This window comes from Camelus bactrianus, chromosome 13, assembly GCF_048773025.1.
Source record: "Camelus bactrianus isolate YW-2024 breed Bactrian camel chromosome 13, ASM4877302v1, whole genome shotgun sequence".
Classification (NCBI taxonomy): Eukaryota; Metazoa; Chordata; class Mammalia; order Artiodactyla; family Camelidae; genus Camelus; species Camelus bactrianus.
In genome coordinates, this window is record NC_133551.1 from 62046755 (window position 1) to 62064500 (window position 17746).

The 17746-nt window shown below is 38.4% G+C and overlaps 1 protein-coding gene across 2 annotated transcripts; it reads right to left on the bottom strand.

The window, feature by feature from the left end:
* On the bottom strand, positions 1–13418 carry TMEM50A (transmembrane protein 50A). Of its 2 annotated transcripts, none has more exons than XM_010948061.3 (7): positions 13260–13418; positions 11584–11689; positions 9732–9844; positions 7559–7626; positions 5626–5718; positions 4802–4862; positions 1–478 (listed from the first exon to the last, which is right to left on the bottom strand). In XM_010948061.3, exons 2-7 carry the CDS (start codon positions 11674–11676, stop codon positions 433–435), a joined length of 474 nt encoding a protein of 157 aa, XP_010946363.1. In that variant the 5' UTR covers positions 11677–11689; positions 13260–13418; the 3' UTR covers positions 1–432. The 2 variants fall into 2 exon arrangements, with proteins under 2 accessions (XP_010946363.1, XP_010946362.1); XM_010948060.3 differs by having other exon boundaries at positions 13271–13404.
* Positions 13419–17746: the final 4328 nt, after the last annotated feature.

Sequence of the window (17746 nt, forward strand, 5' to 3'; positions counted from 1 at the left end):
TAGTTTTTAAAAACAGTATGTTTATATTTCACTTAATTATCTGACACAGAAGAGGCCACATTTAAATAAACACATTAAGTCTTCAGAGCGCTTTAATTGCAGCTTTGGACCTTAGATATGACAAATACTTACATCATTTCTTTTGTGATTCATTTTTATTTTCACAAATTATACCATGATAAAACTTAATAAAAATTGCTCACATGAAATATTTTTCTTTAACATTTCACAAGTTAATCAAATGCAGACCGCAGTAAGATTTTTTTGGTGGTGGTTGTTTAAACAGGGCGTTCTCATGATTTTAGTATTACACAAATTTAAGTCTCAACTACACTCAGAAATAAGTTTAGAAAATGGCATTACAAAAGACTGGGAGTGAGTAGTAAAAAAAACCCTATGCAGGGCTGCTATGTAGTAATAAATCAGATGTTTTCACTGCCATAAGTCTTCAGTGCGGCCAAACTTAAAAACGAGTCCTCTGTGAATAAAATAAAAAACAACACGTGACTAGCTGAGTTTGGGAAAAGAAAGACTATGTGAGATTTAGGATCGTGGGAAACTAGCAACAGAGAATAATTGATGAGTTGTATGAAAAAAACCATGAGATGTATTAGAACAGAAACTGACTACTCTAAAGTAGTAAAATTCTTCCACTGTGCTCAAATGTGCTGTTTACCACCAGCGTCCCTGCATCCTTAACTTCTGAGTTTGGAGACATATACCACTCTTTAAAAGTTGACTAATGTTTAGCATGTAACCATTATATGCCTGATTTTATCAAATTCATTCAACAAACCTTTTTAGAGTGTCAAGGTGCTAGGTGGTGATGCTAGGGCTATAAAGACAAAGAGGATACAGTCCCTGCTCACGTTCTGGATGACACTATGTGGTCAGTATCAGGAGAGGGGCATATATACCAAATGTTTGGGGGCAGAGAACAAATGGAATTTATTTTGCCTGAACAAAATAGGAAAGGGTTTGCAGAAGTGGTAGTATTACACCAACTTTGAAAGGTAAGCAGGAATTTGAAAGGGAGGCCGGTAGGAACAGGAGCTAATGGGATAATGAAGGAAGATATTTCAGGGAGAGGAAACAGGAAAGTAAAAGGCAAAGAGGAATAAAAGACCACAGGGCCACAGGAAAAGCCCGGGAGACTGATGTCAGGAAATGTCTCCACAGAGCTTACACTCTAGTTTAAGAGCACAGAGGGCAATTACATGCACTAGGAGACACACACACACACACACACACACACCTTGATGTAGGTATCTGAGATGTAGCAGAGCAGGGAAGAGTCTGATACGGCTAGATTGCAGTTTAAGAGACAAGGAGGATAAGGAATGGAGGTGGCCAGGACTTGGTAAGCCAACTGACCAGGGTGGCAAATTGCCCACAGGGGCCTTAGGTGCCTTAGACAAGTTAAGGGGGCAGATGCCAGCCTGTGATCTACTAAAGGGGGCAACTGGTACTCAGTCCCAGGCAATGTGTGGAATGGAACTATGTGGACATGCATCCTCCTTTTAAATAAACAATTTAGCTTCAACTGATTGTTGCTGAGCAGGGCCCAGGGTTGTCAGATCCTCCAGTCTCTCAAGAAAAGCTAAAAATTCAATTTTTTGGGTAAAATCTCTTGACTTTTTAATGTCAGCTCAATAAAACAAAAAATACTGTGTAGTCTAAATAAAACAGAACTGTGGGCAGAATCTGGCTGGATGGCCACTAGTGATGATTTCTTCTGCAGACAGCTTGGAGTTTTGAGCTATTTTAAGATGGGAAATGACAGGATGGGAGCTATGTTTTAGAAAGAAAACTGACACAGAAAAACTGGATCTGAGAGAGTATCAGTCAAGGCAGTGAACTGCTCAGGAAGGGACAAGGATGACGGAACATAAACAATGGAAGTGAACAAGAAGAGAACACGTTTAAGACAACTGAAAAGCAGATTTATCAGGGCTGCAACGTAGGGGGGTGACTGCAAGGGAGAAATTGAAGAGAGAAGTAGACACCTTCAATGGCATAGCTGGTTTTCATTTTGTTTTCTCATCTGTTTTCCAATTTCCAGTGTATACTCAAGGTTAAGCCTGCAATTATAATGGTCTATTTAAAACAGGTTTCACAGGCCTAAGGTAAACACTTGAGTGTTTTTTTGATGAAAACAAAAATGCAACCAGGAAGTTGTCTATACCCTATCTTGGAAGTGTTATTACTTTATCTTTACAAAGGACTTCATAGGCCTCCAAAACGTGATTTGACCTCTGCTTTTCCAGGTAATATCAAATCTACTGCTGCAGAAAGAAAAACCAAAGTGGGTTATTAGGGGCCCCTATTCTTCAGATAGCTTAAAAGAGATATGGTAACTTCAGTACACTAGTCACCAGATGTGTAAACTGTCATCTCAAGAGTTTCTTGGGCAAGAGCCAGTCCCTCCTACCTTTGCACTGACATATGTTTTTGATTTCTGAAACAGTCATTTCTAAGCTGTTGGTGAGAATTGTTCTTTTATAAATCAAAAAGGTAGGCAATCTGCTACAAGTATTCTGATAATGGTGTCTATTAGTTGAATTTGATTTCAATTTGCTTATAGTATTTTCACAAAACCAAATTAATTTTTGGACTTAATAGGTACAATAGTAATAAATGAGAAATTAGCCTAGCTTGTTGCATATAAAAGTAATTTATAACTAATTTGAGACAATGACAAGTCAATGATTGGTTTTCCAAGGTTTTGTGAAATGTGGTAACTGCTGTATGAACTTATGTGTTTCTTCCCTCACTGAAAAAGGTAACATTTTTCCATAAATCTGCTCTTCTCAATCCTGTTAATCCCTTCTGTGACAGAGTAACTTCTCTGCCAAAAACAGGATCTCAAGGTGGAACTTACTTTATCCTCTATCCCTGACAGAGTAAATAATGATTAAATTATTTCAATCATTATGTACTACATACAGAAGGCTGCTGTCTGCCCTTCCCTGGCCGATTCTCAGTAAATTCTCTCCCCACCACTCCATCCTGATGCTTTTCTTACCCCTGTCTCTGACCCTGTTATACTACTTTCCTTTGGCTGAAGTTGTGAGGCACTGAATTCCCCCAAGCACCTCTAACCCTGTGGAGATTCTGGAGTAATGAGCTCAGAATGCCTGGTCCTTCTTTAAAGATGTTTAAGCCTCAGCACTGCAGCTTGAAAGGAAAAGAAATCCTAAATATCAACACTGTCCCTCTCATAAACACATGCTACATCACCCTACAAAACAACTTACTAAACTTACATAAACTGGGGAGCGAGGTTTGTTCACTTTGTATTTTTCAAGTACAGTGTTGTATTCTTAAAAAAAAAAAAGGGAGAAGGAGGGAAACAGAACTAATACTAAGCAACTGGTTGAAGACTCAGCAAAAGGAGAAAATTGTTCACTGAATTTATCCCAAATTCCAAATTTCATCGTCATAATAGCTGGAGACTCATCTTTGAAGTCAGAGAGCCTGAATTTCAGCCACATGATCTCAAACATGATCTCTGTCTGTTTCTCACATATAAAGTGGGGATAATAGTGGAGCTACCTTCAGAGTTGTTTTGGGGATTAACTGAGAGAGTCCATGAAACGCACTAAGAACGATTCCTTGTACATAGAAAGTGCTCAATAAACTTTGGTCATTTTTATTTCTGCATAGAAATCAATGGTTTAATGTTAAAAAAAAAACTCTGGATTTTCCCCACTAGTTTCAGGACACAAGGTATGCCCCCAAAAGGCTGTGTATCTTGCCACATCTAAGTTCATATTTTTCTTATTTCCAAACTGATTTTATAAAACTTGCAAAAATGCTTTGTGGTGGAATGGATTAACAACTGCTGACTATCATTAGAGGGCAACTATTGTGTTTCACCAGTGGTTTAAGTAGATAAGAGGTGTCTATTTCCTTTTAGGAGGTTTAGGAGGTAGGCGGGAAGGGGCAGGGAAGGGAAAGCCCTAGAATAGACTGTCCTAGAATATACAACAGGTTTTTTTAAAAAAATCTTTTTTTGGATTAAGGACATCTTTGAAAATTTGATGAAAGCCAAGACTCTCTTCCCAGAAATGAGCAGAAAAACTAACGTCTCTCATACAGAAATGTCTGGTGGTTGCCAGCCTTCAGAAGCCTACCCATGGAATGGAAGTTAAGAACTCCTGATGCACAGGATAAAGAGAAGTCTTTTTTGTTCTTGTTTTTTTTTGTGGCAGGGGGAGGTGAAGTGGGAAGCTAATGATAGGGGAAAGGGCAGGCTCTACGAATGAACATTAGAAAAGATTAGTGATAAAAGTGTTAAGGTTTTTAGGGGTCTCAGTAACCTTTTAATTTGTCATTGCATCTGAAGGATAAAAAAATGTCAGGGCTTTTCCTCCACAGCTCAAATATCATACACAAGTTCTAGTGACACCAAGGGTAGAAACAACCATAAAATGCATCCAGAAACAAAATTTTTAAAAGAAATGGTTTTAAGGAGGCTTTCATTAAAAGCAACTGTTAAGGATTCAGATTTAAAATGAACATTGTCACTGTTATGTAACTAACTCTACACGAATCACAGTTCTTCATTAAAGGGAAGGTGATAGCAATTAAAAAGAATTAATGTATGTTCCCAAGGTTGGCAGCGAACTAACTCATATATTAAAAATACATTTCTTGGTCTCATTTTTCATATTTTATGACAAGACATGGGGGAGGGGCATTAGAGAGGGGCAAATTAAGCAACTAAATATAGTAAATGACATAAACTATTATTTAAAAAAAGAAAAAAGATAGGATTAAAAATGCAATACAAACTTACCCAAAAAAGATGAAGGCATTTTGGAAAAATACAGCAATTCCAGGGTATACTATGGCTTTTTCTGTAAAAGTAATTGTAATATTTAGAGGTTTATGGTCTCAAAACATTCAATTTCTGATAAACTGGTGAACATCAGTTTTCCTGCCCAACATAATTGATTTTTCTGGTAACTATGGTTGGTTTGAGTATTAAATGACATAATACATACGACAGAGTATAGTATTTTTGCTGTGATAAGCAGTCAATTTTACCCAGAACATTAAATGGATTTCATATTTTTCTGGGGTCCCTCAAGGCAAAATTTCAGCCAAGGACCCAAGAACAGGTCTTTTCCTAGCTTGCCTTAAACTGGTCTTATATAGCAGACACAGATTAAGTGTTAATTTACTTTTCCATCTAAAAGAAGATGATATATTATCAGGGAAGCTTATTTAGTTCAATAAACTTCAATTCTAGGATGTTTGAGCTCTGTCTGAATATTATTCAGCAAGTAAAAACTTGCCAAATAACTCCACAACATATGTATTCCGCTTTTGAGGTTTCTGGAAGTCAAAGAGAAACAAAGTATGGAGCTGTGTCCCATTGTTTCCCCAGCTCTAGATTAGGAGGAAAAATACAGAAGAAAGGAATACTAAAACCATACCAAACAAACAAAACAAATACAGATGGGGGAAGGGAGTTCCCAGGCACAAATGCAGTACTTGTAATTGGCCAAACTACAGAAAAGCAGCTTTATTTTAAAAAACAAACAACAAAAAAACCCAACTTTAATGCAAAAGTTCAGTATCACATTGATATAAAATGTAAACTGTGCTTTCTCTTACCTCTAGCAACATACCCTCCAAAGAGAATCCACATAGATGCAATCAGAGAGCCAAAGGCCAACATGAAACCGATGAACAGCCAAATTCGAGCACCTGAGGAGAAATAACATTATACCAGAACTGTTCCTCCTGTGGCAACAGTCAGTTCAATTAACTTTTCAAAAAAGAAGGCAGAATCCAAACATTAAAAATGTGCAGTCTCCATTAAAGTCTACAGAGGAACAGCGGAAAAGGTGTGCTGATTACCATCAGGGCAGACGTGGGCTTTCTTCCTGTTGGCTGGTCTGTACAGTGTAAGTGCCTCTGTTCATGCTCCTCAGCTGTGCACACTGAGAAAAACTTTACTCACCCTGCCTGTAGAAATCTCACAAAATATGTTTCACCATATTCAGAAACTCATTCTCCAAATATTTTTAGAAATTGTGCTCCCAAGTTTAAACTCCTCCACGAGAACTTTCAAACAATAACAGGTAGACTTAACAAAAAACACACATTCAGCACTAGGTGAATCTAAACACTACCATATTTCACTTCCTGGCAAGTCAGGTAGTAAAGTAAACTCAAATTTATTGTGGCTGGTACTTAGGACTAAGTTGCATTAATATTATGTTAACAGAGAAGACAATCAACTTACTCATAGATCCCATTTACATAAGATTTGTAAAGATTTGCTATAAAATAAATGGCGTTATTAGATTGCCTAAAATGAATTCTAAGATAAGTGTGTTTAATTTAGCACAAATACATTTCAATAAAAACACTTCCTTGCTCAATAAAGCACAGCAAATACACATAAATTCCTAATTCCACACCTAAAACAAAAAATAGTTCTGAAATAATAAGCTGTTACTCAGAGATGTGATATTAAAACAAAAACAACTAGCTCTGGACCCCCAGAGCTGTGCGAGCTAACAGATTTTATTTACGGATGTGATGGCCATATTCTGTTTGCTCTTAGCTTTAGTTGTTATTGGCTGATTACTGCCAACACTAACTGCTAACAGTCATCTCTTCATCCAGAGTTTATAAGGTTGTGGTCTATCAGTATTTCTGTATCTCCTCTACTTAAGTCCATCTACGAAGAGAGTGAACCAGAGAAGTCTGAAAGCACAGACCAGAGCTGAATACTGAAGTTTCTCCTGTTTCATTAGGGAAAAAAAAGTCACCTGAAATATGCCTATATCCAGGTTTATTTTTGTATGGACGTAATATTTTAAGTTTACCACTTAAACTGCTTAATATCTGTCCCCTCAAATGTCTGATTAAATTGGACTCTACAGGAAGCTGTGTTACACGCACCCCGTATTCTGCCTACCATGGGTACAAGGCCACGGGGTCCAGGGGACATGAGTTCCTTAGTTGAAAAGGACAGGCCTGATTGACACGAAGCACTAAAATTCTATTATTCTACTTAGTTCTGCAATATTAAAAGAGTTCTGGAGGTTGTTTGCACAACAAAGTGAATGTACCTACTACTGAACTGTACACTTAAAAGTAAGTTAAGATGGTGAATTTTACATTGTGTATTTTAAAACACACCAGAAAACTATGATTCCAAGCTATTTCAAAATGCTAATTCAATCAAATAAGGTTGGCAAAAAAGGGAAGAAAATAATTTACATGGTATAGCTTCATGTACCATAGACTCTTATTTTGCACATGCATTTTTTATTACATGCTGTTCTTTACTGTACACTATATACTTTTCTAGCTACATATTATTGCACACAGTTTTATACTCAAAACCGTGTAGTCTGCACTATTCAGCAAACTGTGACCAAATGTGACTTTTACCTTAGGCCTTGGAACCTATAACCTCTACTCAGATACACCTCCATCCTATCCCTGATCTGAAAGAGTTAGACAAGTAGCCCTTCCATGTATAATTCTCATTTTAAGGGTGTGTAGTGAGATGTCATTTGCACCTATTTACCTGTTTGACCCAGGCAGCCTTCACTGTAACTATCACCTCGGACTTGTCCATTCGATACTGCATTAATCCTGTAGGAATACAGTAAAACCAAGAGATCAGGGTCTCTGACTCTAAGAGGAAACTATCCATGACATCAAATTACCAGGAACAGTAAGCTAGAGTCTGCAAATATAAGCAAAGTCTTCATGAGTCTTGAGTAATGGATTCATAAGGCCTAAAGCAAGTCCCTTCAACAGGATACCTTGTAAAACAATGGTTATAGTACCCAGACCAGCAAAGTCAGCGTCACCTGGGGACTCTTTAGGAAGAAAATTCCCCAGCTCCACCCCAAGTTTACTGAAGCATAAACTCTGGTTATGGTGCTCAGCAATCTGAACTTTAACAAATCAATCCTTCAGGTGATTCTGATGCTTCTTAAAATTTGAGAGTGAAATTCCCCAAACTATATATTGCTAAAATTGGAACAATCTTTAGCTTGGTCTTATCTAGTTTTCCATTTGTACACATTAGACATATTCAGCATGAAGAGATTCAAGTGGTAAAATCTTGTTTCTTTCAATCCCCAATACTCATTCCAAACATAAGTCTTTTGCTGACTTTCACATAATACCACACTAAGTTGAGATAGTCTTGCTTTCTTTAGAGGTATCCTCTGGGAAGGGGAGGGTATCGATCAGTAGTACAGTGTGTGTTTAGCATTCATGAGATCCTGGGTTCACTGGGACCTCCACTTAAAAAACAAACAAATAAATAAATAGAAGTATCCTCTGAAAAATTTTAAATGTCATGGGAAGATGTTCACAATTTAACATGTTAAGAAGTTTGAAAACTATCTGTGTGTGTACGTATATATATGGATATAATTATATATATTAAATGAGTGTGTGATATATATATATACATACATATATAGTATGCATGTCTACCATTAGAATGTAAGCTTTATGAAAGCAAGGGCTGTGTCTATCTCATTTCCCATTTTTACCCTCAGTGTGTAGCACAGGGCTTGGCTGTAGTAGGTGCTCAAAAATGTGCTGAATACATGAACCTCAATTTTTTCACAAGAATATGAAGACTTAATTTATTCATTCAAATCTAAGCTTTAGAATAATTACTTTCATAATAATTTTCAGTGATCTCTATATTAAATTACTTGGTGCATAAAATAAATACTTTTTAAAACAAGCTTCACATTTTGAAACAATGCAGACATCCTTGGGTCAATGGCTCATGGCTTTTGTTTTTCTTGCTGAGCCACCTGAACACACTTCACAGCCCTCTGTTGGGCAGCCGTGACCCTGCCCCCTCAGTCTTCACTAATAGGCACATTTCCGAATGCACAATCTCTTTTTGTTCTCTGGCATTACTAGTTTTATACGTAATCTCAAACTTATAGAAAAGTCACAAATATAGTTCAAATAAATTTGTTTTCCTGAAACATCTGAAAGTTGCCAACATGATGCCCCGTAACTCCAGAAACTTCTGTGTATTTCCTACAAACACGACAGTTCTACAGATCAAGATCAGGAAATTAACGATGATCCATTACCATTATCTAGTCATCAGACCTCATTCAAGTTCCCAGGTTGTCCCAATAATGCTCTAAATAGCAAAAGCATCCTCTCCAGACCATAAGACACATTTTGCTCTCCTGTCTCTTTAGTGTCCTCAGTCTGGAACAGCTCCTCACTCCTCTCTGGCTTTTATGACCTTGATCCCTTACTCTAGCCATACTGGTCTCCTTGCCACTGAGCCTTAGTTACTTGCTCTTTGTCTGTCTGCAATGATCCTTTCTTATATATCTCCATGATCAGCTCCCTCATTTCCTCAAGTCTTTACTTAAAAATCACCTCCTTCCTTGACTCCATGACTTAGTAAGGCGTGCCTTGACTAACGCATGGTTTCTGAACTAAAAGTAAAGTTATAAACAGCACAGAAATAAAAGGACAGCTGAGAGAGGCTGGGAGATAGAGGTGGAATCAGATATGGAAGGAAGAACAGGAAAGAGGATTGTTGCTTCTCTTAATAAGTTCTTTCTATGATTTGACTTTTCAACCCTGTCTGATATGTTAATTTGGTAACACTTGAAAAATTTAACTCTACTCAACTATATGTAAAAAGCTTTTATTTTGTGACAATGTATGCAAGTCCTGTCACTAACAATGACACTTACATTAGGAAGGCTATGGTTGCTATAACACCACAGGCGTGGTAGGAGTGGTTGAAGTCTTCCATGCTGGGATAAATGACAGCTGCATCTATGATAATCCACCAGCCTGTAAAAAACTAAAACAAACGAGAAAGGAGAAATTACAGTAGTTTCATATCTTACTGGCTAAAAAGAAAGCACAGTATCTAAGTAAAGAGACCCCTTCTAATAAAGTCCAAAATTTTCTTAAATGTTGCAGCAGTTTCCTGCCTATAACTGGCACATGGCTTAATAGCTGATGAAATATTAGATACCCTAAAGTGCCACAGCAATTGTTATTTGTTAGTAGGAACTTCTTTTCTAAGTCTCCTGCAGTCATTATTTTATACTGTCCTATTCAATACTGTAATCTAATTTTGTAATCTAATTACAATGTAATCTAATATTATAATCTAATTTCCTGAACTAGAAATAATTTACAATATCTCATGGCAGGAGAAAGGAAAAAAGTTATTCAGACTCCAATTGACAGGAGGAGTGGCCTGTTGCTGATATATTGTAAGCCTCCAGAAAAATATTACTACTGCAAATGAAAAAAAAAATATTCAAAATACTATGGGAGAATACTTATTGTTGACAGAATTTCAGCGATCCTCTCAGTGTGAAATAAGTAACAGCTCTGCAGCACTGCTTTTCCTTGAGGAACCATAGTGCAGCCTACAGATGGTTTCAGTTGTGACAACCTGAATTTCAATTCAATTCAATTTCAACACCAAATTATAATTCATCTCAATTGAATTTGGTTCTGGATATTATCACGGGCAAATATACAATGAAAGACATTAAAACTACACAAATATTTTTCATAACCTGAGCCGAAACTTAAAATAAGATGATATTATTCAAATTCTGGTAAGTAGCTTAGAAGGTTTGGAAAGTAACCCCCTTCCCTTCACCCACTTCCAACTCTGACCTAGTTATCTCTGCAAACTACCATCTTCAGGAAGTTATTTAAAAATAACTATTTTAGGCTAATCAAATTATTTTTATCAGGTTATGGACAGATCTATACTAATGACATTTTACTGGCTAGCACAAGTACTCTTTTACTTTTTCTTTTTTTACCCTTAGTTCAAAATATTCAAGGTATTTTCTTCACAGATTAAAATTTAAAGCTTTTTTTTTTTTGGCTCTTTGTAAGAACAGAATTTCTACAGCAGTTTTATATTCTGACATTACTTTGGAAAAATGTAGGATAATTATTTTTCACAGATTATAACTATCAGAGACTAGGCAAAGAGGATATACTTAAACTTGGATTTTTGTTTGCTTACTTAAAATTCACTCTTTAGAGTATATGACATTAGAGCACAAAACAACAAACATCAGATGCCTTGAAGGATTTATAATGTAAATAAGAATTTTCTACTTCTAAACAGTATGTTCATTAATGAATTCATTCTTTCTTTTTTTTAATGAGATTGAGAAGTTAACCCTGGATTATGTAGAAATGCAATCATATCTCTTGAATGGTTTTGACCTGATTTTTCTTGAACACTTCTTGGTAACTTAATGTACTCATTAAGAGGAGGCATAATCCTTATAATGAATAAATGTATAAAATATACTGTCTTGTATATTATACTATTTTTTTCATGCAGTTAAAGAAAAACAATCTACTAATCAAATTTCAAGCCATAATGTCAACACTTTAAGTGGAATAACTCAACACCCTCATAAGTAAAATATCAGCATTTATTATTAAAAATTCAGTGGTCAAAGATAAAACAGTACATCTTAAAGACATCATACAGAATTCAAAATACATAAAACAAACACCGAAAAAATGAAGGTCCAGATTATCAATGACACTTACCAGAACACCAGCAGCAATGGAAGCAATAGTATTGCGCTTTTCCCCCCAATCAACGCACTCAGAGCATCTCAAGCCTTCTAGAAATCCAGACATTTTTTTCAGGTCACTTAAAAAAAAACAACAAACACACAAAAGCAACTAAATAAAGTACTTCTATCTACTTGCTTCAAACCTGACTTATGTTTCTAGAAAAGCAATTAACAGTTCAGGAATAATTCAATAAAAGTGAAGTTACAAATACTTTATTGGGCTACATTTACTTCAGAATATTTGACTGAGTTTTTTATGAAATTCCACATAACTTTGGAAAATAAGACTTGGATTCATTTAGGTTTCTTTTTTTTAATTTAAAAGATGGTTTTGGTATATTTTAAGTACAATAAGCAAAACTGGGCATCCAAATATTGAAAAAAATTTGTAATGATTATTATTTTCATTCCAAACTAAATTATAATATGATTTAGATATTTATAGTCCAGGAGCACTAACATAGTGGACAAATGATAAACTTTGGCTCCGAGTTAAAGCATGCACTCAGATGAAAAATATTTCTCTTAGCAATTTACACATTTTATCATAGAACATGTTTCTTCACACTCAGATTAAGAAATTAAACACTGCACTGCAGGTCTTCTACCCATGTCTTTTCACTTCATTATTTTTCCTCCTCCAAGCCTGCTTTTCGGTGTCATTGCTATATAAAGAACACCTACTCCATTTTAATAATCTCTATCTCTGATTATAACACGTTTTCAGGCCAAAAGAAAGCATAAAATTGAAGTCAATATTAATTCACACCAAAATAAAAATCCACTGCTAAATTACCATAGGTAAATTACCACTGACGACAATCACATAAAACACTCCTTTGGGCTGGGGGCTCTGCAGACCCAATCATTTAATCTCTATTTCAAAACATCAAAAAGCCTGCATTAAGTGTAACTTGTTAATAATCAAGCAAACACTCAAACTCCTACAGCGAATCTTAACAAGTCCATGAAGCCAGTAATCATGGGTGGCTAAAACAGAGCAATGAATCCAGTTGTAACCTACCTTTTAAAAGTTAAATATTAAAAACTGTTATTATAATCATTGCTAAGTCTTTAGGACAAGTCTAATTTTGAAAATTCACTCGTTTTATTCTTCCCTGGGAGGAACAGCAATTCAGTGTGTTACTTTCGGTTTACCCCAATGACCCCGCCCCGAATCTATTTTTCCTGGATTTATTACTTGCACACTCATGCCCAAACAGCCTCCTCCAGACTCCAGGGATTTTAGGTGCAGAGAGTGGACGGGATTGGGAAGATGTGGGAACTAGTTGTAGCTCAGCCACCTCCCTCGCCGAAGGAACCAGCCGGCTTACACGCCCTTCCGGGGGTGACAGTTTCTCCAGCTCTTAAGTGAAGGGGCATGGTGATTTTCGGGGATCCTGTGTCCGCCAGGGGAGGGACGCTGTCCCGCGGCCTGGCGGAGTGTGGACGCGGTGTCCCCATCCCGTAGCCAGCGGGACGCGGGGTCAGCAGGAAGTGGCCAGAAAGGCTCCAGCAAGGCACAGCCTGAGCCCGCAGCTTCCCAGAGGGTGGACATAAAGACCCAGTCAGCATCCTCCGGGCAGACAGTCCCGGGTCCGAGCCTCATCTGGCCTACGGCGGTTCCTCCCCTTTCCCCACTCCCACCTGGCACTTACGTCCAGCCCGACCGGTGCAGTCGGTCCGGAGCCTGGTGTCGCGCCGCGCGGGATCCCTTCACTTTCCCAGTTCCAGCGAAGAAAACAAAACAGCCACAGGCCACCGGATACCCGGATGGAGCAGCACCGCCCCGGGGCTCCGTCGCGCATGCGGAGACGCGGCAGAGGGAGGGCGCGGGGAGAGAGGAGGACGGGCTGAGGGAGGGCCAGAAGCCACGCCCACCGCGCCAAAGTCTCTGCGCATGCTCGGGAGACAGCTGCAGATGATTATTGCCTCCCTCAGTTCACGCCTGGACGTCGGAAATGGTAGTAGGGTACAGCTTTCAAGGCTAAGTGTGAGAAGTTGCTCTTTGTGTTAAGCTTTCGAAAGAAGGCGTTTGTTGGCGCTCTGTATCCGTCTTCAGTGAGGTGGTAAGTATCCTAGTGCTGGGGTCGGTCCCACAGTTATCTCAAGCATGGGTCCCGCATGGTGCAAAAGGTGGGTCCGGGTTCGCCGCCCCATAGCACTAATCCGGGTTTTAAAGTCTTGTTTATGGGGGGAGAGTGCATGCCTAGCATGCAGGAGGTCCTGGGTTCAATTCCCAGTACTGCCATTGAGTAAATAAATAAAAACCTAATTACCTCCCCACACACCAAAAATAAATAAATAAAATCTTATTTTCCCAGAGCCTGGTCCCGCCCTCGCCGTAGCTTCACCTATTTGAGAGGCGGGGTCATTACCGGGAGGCGGGGACGTCCCGGTTTTGCAAGAGGGCTACTTGGGTGACCCAACTGGATACCGGCGCGGTGACCCACTTCTTCTGGGACTTGATCTTTTTTTCTCGTTTGCTTACGGTAGGGTTTCTCAGCCTAGGCACTCCTGACATATGGGGCCAGATAATTCTGTTTAGGGGGAGGGGCCGTCCTATGCACTGTAGGATGTTTATCTGCATCCCTGACTTTTACCCAGTTGTAGCAACCAAAAATGTCTCCAGACTGCGAAACATCCCTTACCGGGGAAAAATAATCTGGTTTGAGAACCACTCCTTAGGAGATGATCTGGGTTTTGGGGAAGTGACACTTCTCAAAGCTGGAAGCAACGATGTTCTAGCTACCTGAAAGACTTGTGGCTGGGCTCGCGCCGTCTTCCAGAAGCTCTAGGTCCGGTTCCAGCGTCTCGCTGGTGTCGGTCGTGGTCCAGGAGTCAGAGCCCGCTCCGGCGAAGGTCATGGTCTAGTCCCAGAAAACGCCACCAGAGAACGTACAGGCGCCACTGGCATTCTTTCTTGCCGAGCGATCTCGTAGGAGGTCCCGCTCTCAGGGAAGGTCATATTGCAGAAGGGCCTTCTCTATCAGGTGGGGGCGACAGTAGTAGGGCTTTGACCCTGTGGCGTACCCGAAAGGACACAGCACTTGGAGGCAAGAGATCAAGGAAGGGGTAATGGAGCAGAACCCCGTTTCGCCTGAGTAGAAAAGGTGGGTGGGTTATTTTGTCAAGAGAGGCGCACAGCTTCACCTTTATTTTTCATTTAGGGCCAGTGTATGAGTAGGCTAGGGAACCGAGGTTGTTGTGTCGTTTAATTTTTTTGATTTCTTTTGATGTATGAAATCTTTGTAGCTTTGGTGGAGGGGGCATTAGCTGATTAGTAGACAAAACTATACAGTAACAATCCATAGCCTATTTTTAAATGGACATCATATGGGATTAAAGATTAATTGTGACTTTAAATGGCTCAGGGTAAAGGAATCTAGTGCAGGCAGTTCTTAATGGAACCTTTTAAATGTCTATTAGTGACTTAACATTAGCTTACCAGCTCTGAACAGCTTTAACAAATCTTGCCTTCAGCTTTTAATGTTAACTAATGACTGTGGGAGGAACAGTATTAACTTTCTCTTTGCCTTTTCTGTGTCAACCTTTTTTTTTTTACATTTATTGCATACGATGAGTATTTTATAAGCATAAGTGAGCATCTTTGTTTTGCTTCTATAATAAAACGCATCATTAATTGGTCGTTCTTAGCCTTTGGAGAGTATACCATAGAATTATTGAGTGTTTGGTTTTTTCTTTGTAGATAAAATGGAGCTATTAGAAATAGCAAAAGCCAGTACAGCTAAATCATTAGGAATATCCAACCTTGACTTGCCAGCTAGTCTCAGAACTGTTCCTGTAGCTAAAGAAACTATGGAACGGCTATACCAAATACTGCAAGGTTTAAAGTAAGCCAGACTTATCCAAACAAAACTTTCAGAAAAACTACTGTCAGAAAGATCTGATTAACCAATTTTATTTGATTTACCTTAGACTACACTTCTCAGAAAGTCTATCTAAATATAATTTGCTAAAGTCAAAATAGCAGATCTGAAAATACAAGCCAGACTCACTCATGAAAATGGGAGAATAATGAACTTTATTTTTGGTGACCAACCATACCAGATTGGGACTGTTCCTGAAAGTCCCATGTTCCAAGAAACTCCTCTTGGGTAAAAAATGTCCTGGTTTTCAGTAGTGAGTCAAAGATTAGAGGGGAGAGGAAGGATATAAAACCCATATTATGGTCCCTCAAAAAGGGGCTGATGTTGACACCATTTTTATGAATATGATGATTGTCTGCCTTCTGTTAATCAGGAATGAATGTGGTGATTGTCAGCCTTCCATTGACCACTGATAATGGCAACCATGATTTGTGTGGTTCACATAATACATCCATTGTATTGCATATCAAAAAAAATCCATTGTAGCATTTTCTCAGAGCAACTTAAGTTCTTGTTATGAGTGTTAACAGTCCAATTAACTGTTGTGCTTTGTATGGAGATAGTGCTAGTCTAATTTTTAACTTTGTGAATATTGTGACTATGTTTTCTAAGTGTTCAGATAATGAAAATGAGAGTGAGTTCAATACCAATGCCAACGTGACCCAGACAATACTGAGAAAGAAGACTATAAACAGCTATGTTATTTTAATGGCAGATGGAAGGACACTTACCACTGGATTAGGGAGGTAAATAACCCAAACAGGGCCTATTGCACAATATGCAGAAAAGAATTCGAGGTTGGCCACAGTGGAAAAGGGGATGTGACAACATTTATGGAGACTGAATCTCACTAGACTGGGATGAGACAAGCAAGTACTTTTGAATCAATATAAAGTGTTTTCATCTCCCAAAAAGACACCAATGCTCAAACGAAAATAGCAGCCACTGAATTAGCTTGGGCATACCACACAAATAAGCATGCGCTGTCCTACTGCTCCATTGACTGTTCTGTGCAACTGAGTAAGGTTATGCTTCCTGATTCAGAGGTTGCAACTAAAATGTCCTGTGGGTGAACAAAAGGGGAGATTTTGATCACAGATCTGTTGGCCCCTTAAGTGTAGAGCTGATTCTGTCAGATCTTACCAACAATCATGCTTTCTATGGTATATCAAGTGTTGTGTTGATCATGGCAATAAAATAGTGTTCCCCCTAGTTCTTAGGTACTTTGATTTGAAAAGTAGAGTTTCAAACTGTCTTCTTGATTTCTGTGAAGATTTTAACGAAACCTCAGAAAACATAAAACAAAAGATTGTTGATATCCTGTCCAAATACAACCTAGACTTTGCTCACCTATCTGCATGTTCAGCATAGTGCAGATGTAAATTTCAGCAAATTCCACTCAGTCTATAAACTTCTTACCAAAGACAATGAAGAGATCTTACCTGCTCAATGTCCTGTGCACCTTGTACACAAGACTGCTAAAAAGGGGTGTGATTTGCTTTCCTGTGACATTGAGGCTTTCATAATGAAAGTTTTTGGTTACTTTTCTGTTTCCTCAAAACGTGCAGAAGCACTTAATGAGATTTTTGACTTTGTAGAAATGGAAGGAGAGAGACTCTTTAGACAGATGCCAACAAGATGGCTGTCATTGTTGCCAGCCATAGAAAAGATGTAAAAATGTTGGCCTACCATAAAATACTATTTTCAAAGTGTAGGAAAAGAAGAATGCCCTTCTCTAACTTGGAAATACACTGAAGATGAGAATGGAGAAAAGGATTACAATACAACAGAAATTTATATGTTGTTTCTCCAGAACTGCTTGATGACCTTTGAAGAGGCCATAAGGAGCCTAGAAAAGGATAAACTGTCTGCACCTGAGTAATTTGATATCATGTGTAAGTTGTGACAAAAACTCATGTAAGCAGGAAAATGACTCATTTTTTTTGGAAAGAAAACTGCTTTAGAACTGGAAAAAAGTGTCACCAGAAAAGGGCAACCAAATTATACAGGACTTTCTCAATTTCTTTACTAGAATGGTAAGTTTTTTGGAATCCAGTTTCAATTTCACAAGGTCAGATTACCTCTGTACTTTAAAACCATTTTCTCTGAGAAAGAGAGGTTTAACTTATAAGGACATCCAGTGTGCTTCAGAATGTTTAAAAATGATGGACATTTTACACATGGACAACCTCTGTGATGAATTTCTAGATGCAAAGGACCTGATTGACAAACAGCTGGTCTACC

Excerpts from the sequence above, each read along its gene's own strand:
- TMEM50A (XM_010948061.3), bottom strand. The coding sequence starts at position 11,676 with ATGTCTGGATTTCTAGAAGGCTTGAGATGCTCTGAGTGCGTTGATTGG. Across the intron at positions 5,719-7,558 it reads AGGCTGCCTGGGTCAAACAG|GTGCTCGAATTTGGCTGTTC; the intron begins GTAAATAGGTGC and ends ATTTCTCCTCAG. Across the intron at positions 479-4,801 it reads AATGCCTTCATCTTTTTTGG|AGGACTCGTTTTTAAGTTTG; the intron begins GTAAGTTTGTAT and ends TTTTATTCACAG.